The 3,643-nt window shown below is 42.2% G+C and overlaps 1 protein-coding gene across 1 annotated transcript; it reads left to right on the top strand.

Annotated features, from left to right (window-relative positions):
- Window positions 1-200: 200 nt before the first annotated feature.
- On the top strand, window positions 201-1,423 carry LOC145988276 (forkhead box protein C1-like). The gene has a single exon (XM_083123139.1). It carries the CDS (start codon window positions 353-355, stop codon window positions 1,304-1,306), a length of 954 nt encoding a protein of 317 aa, XP_082979265.1. The 5' UTR covers window positions 201-352; the 3' UTR covers window positions 1,307-1,423.
- The last annotated feature ends 2,220 nt before the right edge of the window (window positions 1,424-3,643 follow it).

The raw sequence follows: 3,643 nt of genomic DNA, 5'->3' as shown, positions 1-3,643 counted from the left end.
TGGTGTGTGAAGATATTGCTCTGTACATTGTTCAAGTATCGAATGACTGATTGTGCTTCGTTCAGTTTCATTTTGCAAGTACTGAAACATCGTGATCACTATCAGTTTTTAGTGTACAGACAAGAACAACAATTGGCCTTGTTTTCAAACTCAAGAATTGGAGACAGAACGGCATTGTTGTTAAATGTGTAGAGATTCTTTGTTGGCGCCTGTTTCCTTGGTGTGTTGTGCGAAGCACCAGGACCAATTTCCGGAAAGATTAGTGTGTACCAATACCCCAGTTGTGACTTTTCCTCACTTCAGCTCTACCAGTGGGTGTACTTGTAAGCTGAAGTAGCCAATTCATTCAACAATGCTACCTGGGTATCACCATCTATCGTCACTTTGGCCTTTGCACGGGGAAACCGAGTATGGCTACCCTGTGACCACACCCCCAGCCCACCTGAGCCTATCGCCACCTGTGGCTCCACTCCTCTCCATCTACCACCCGCTGAAGCTTCTACCTGTGGATTCGACCATCTTCAGCGCCTTTCAACCGCACCGTCCTCGATTGGAGATCCCGCAGAAGCCGCCATACTCCTACATCGCCCTCATCACGATGGCCATCAACTCCTCACCCTCCCGCAAGATGACTCTGAGCGACATCTACAAGTTCATCATGGATCGATTCCCTTTCTACAGGGACAACAGGCAAGGGTGGCAGAACTCCATTAGGCACAACCTGAGTCTCAACGACTGTTTCATCAAGGTCCCGCGGGAAAGGGGGAAACCTGGGAAGGGAAGCTACTGGACGTTGGATCCCAAGTGCCAGGACATGTTTGAGAACGGGAATTACAGGAGGAGAAAGAGGAGAGCGAGGAATCATGGGAAACGGATCGGGAAGGACCTTCCAGAGATCTTCCAGGAGTCTTCAGAAGCAGGACATCAACTTGTGGAAAACCGAAAGTGCCCCGAATCGAACCAGCAACCTTCCAGTGTTTTGGTCGGAAGTCGGTTCAACTCTGAGGCACTTGCCAGACTTGCTACCTCGGTGGAATGTTTCCCCTCCCTAAGTGGCGCCAAGGAACAGCAGTGTAACACCTTGTGCAATATTTCGAGTGATCTTATGTTTTTCAACGGGGCTATTTCGTCTGGAAATTATGACAGTTCCGGAGTTGGCAACGAACCTGCGTACGCTAAGTCAGAGAGCAGTGTGACGTTGTCCTCATCCGAACCTGACGGAGGCACGAAAGCAACTCCAGGGCTCAACGGCAAGTCGAAATTGTTCACGATAGAAAACTTGATAAAGCCGGCAACGTGTCTCTAAGTGATTTTTGCAGCACGGTGGTGCACGTTCACACACTAAGGTTCGATTCTATACATGCGACAGTGTTACAACTGAAGTGTAGATTTTGTCCAATTCATGATCGGAACCGAACGCAGAACAAACGAGACTAGAACCTTACTGGGGGGTAGGGGGCGTTCCTCTTTTCTTTTTTTTTTAAACTGTATTACACCACCATTCATTCACAATATAGCTAAGACTCTTATATATATACGCTTTGTTATTCATTCCAATTTCTCATATTTTTTTATCAAATAAGAAAATTGGGTGGTATACAGAGTGATTCAAAAGTCGTGTATCCATAATTTTGATCGTTAAATGTATAGCCTAGCCCGTCATTGGTTTAGCTATTCTTAATACTTCGATTTTCATGACTATAATATACTGGAACGTCGTGAAATTAATTAATGCTACAAGTCTGAGTTTTGAAATGTATTTCTTAAATTACCAAAGTGTGTGATAATAGATATACTGCTCTACCAAGAAGAGGAAAACCCGCTGGCGCTGTCTTGGAATTTGCGTGTAAAGGAACCGTGGGCAATGCAATCAGCTGTTTGCCTTGTAATCCTGCCCCTGCGTTGCCAAAATGTGCGGTTTTCTCCAACACACCGTCATCGCGTCTATTCAGTGCCAAGTGTTTGTATCATCATGAAGGCAAAAAGCGTGCACAGCTGAAGCAGAGATGTAATACTTAACATTTTTTTTTTACTACGAGGCAATGGAGGGAGTTTATAACTATGGCAACACGGGGGCACACTGAGACAAGCGAAGGGGGACATTTCGTCCGCGGTGACTGCGAGAGGAATAAACAAATGAGTGTCCACTTTAGTTCTAGAGTTGGCCGCGGTTTTTCTTTTCTTGGTAGATCGTGCCTGTCCAATAATTTGACTATTGTTTTTTATTATAATTCTTACTGCGGTGGATTATTTATAAATGTCATCAATTTACATGCTTTCTATGCCTATGCCTACCATGTTAATATAGAGATCCTCATCAATTACTGACAGAATAATCGCAATACACAGAAATTCGAAATGCTTTCACGTTGAAAAATCCCATAACGGCTCTTTAATATCCCAATTTCATAACTGAAAAAAAAAACAGCTGAATTTTAGTCAACCCCAAGATGATAAGGTTCGAGTCAGCATTCCATTTTATTTTCAAATTAAGTCTCCAAGCTTTTAGACCTTAGCGATACGAGAAACTGGAAGTATCGCTCGGACTGGGTCGTTTTCTCATTGTGTCGCCTCGGTCTGTTAATAGTGCAAGCGTAATGATTTTTTTTCCCTACTGGTCCCCGTGTGGTTGTCGCTTCGGTCCCGCGTGTTGCTTCGGTCTGGTAGCTCGCTAACAAAATTATAAAGTTTAAATAATTTCTGTTAATTAGGCTACGATTTAATTACTATCTGATTTTATTACCAATACACTAGATCAATTTTATTGATCGATTAGGTTATTTTGCGTCGCTTTTCTTCAACTTTTGGATAATCGTGACGATGAGGATGAGTAATAATATGATAAAATTGATGAAGAGCCAATCACGAAGAACATCCTTGCCCAGGCCGGGATTAGAACCTGGGACCCTAACGTCGTAGATCACATTCATATTTTCAGTGATTCATATTATTCATTGATGATCATAACGATATTTTGAAATTTATAATCATCTATGTAAAACAACTCTTTTACGTATCTCCCACTAAAGATCGCATGGGCACGCTAATCACATAAATTCATAGATTTGTGACTGTCGTCATGTGAGACCGGAAAAGTTATAATTTTAAGGTTTAGCTATAACCTAGCCTAGCAATTTATACCTAACCCTGGGTTTACAAGATTTTTTTGCAGGAAGGTGAAGACCATTGATATAACATTGGAAACTAAAAAAAAAAAACCTCATGTTTGTATTGCCCATTTGTTAGAAACTTCTAGTCAATACAAGATGAGTAAGTATCCAGTACAAATCTTTTTTTTTTTTTTTTTTTTTTTTTTCACATTTCAAGAAGTGAAATGATTGGCTAGTCTATTTTGATACTAACTTTTAAGCAGGTGGTTACGAAGAGCATACTTCTTCTTTTTTTCCAGAACCTTGAAATCTTAAGTAATTATATATTCCATGGGCGTAACTTGGGACCTAATTTTGGGTGTGTAGAATCGAACTTGGGGCTTAACTGGGGGCGTAGAATCGAACTTGTGGCCCAACTTTGGTGGGGGGGACAAAATTGAACTTGGGGCTTCACTTAGGGTGGGTAGAATCGAACTTGGGCCCCAACTTGGGGGGGGGGGGGGGCAGAATCGAACTTGGAGTTTAACTTGTGA

Source organism: Lepisma saccharinum, chromosome 5 (assembly GCF_977018435.1).
Source record: "Lepisma saccharinum chromosome 5, izLepSacc3.1, whole genome shotgun sequence".
NCBI classification, from domain to species: domain Eukaryota; kingdom Metazoa; phylum Arthropoda; class Insecta; order Zygentoma; family Lepismatidae; genus Lepisma; species Lepisma saccharinum.
This window is presented reverse-complemented; position numbering and strand designations above follow the sequence as displayed.

Excerpts from the sequence above, each read along its gene's own strand:
- LOC145988276 (XM_083123139.1), top strand. The coding sequence starts at position 353 with ATGCTACCTGGGTATCACCATCTATCGTCACTTTGGCCTTTGCACGGG.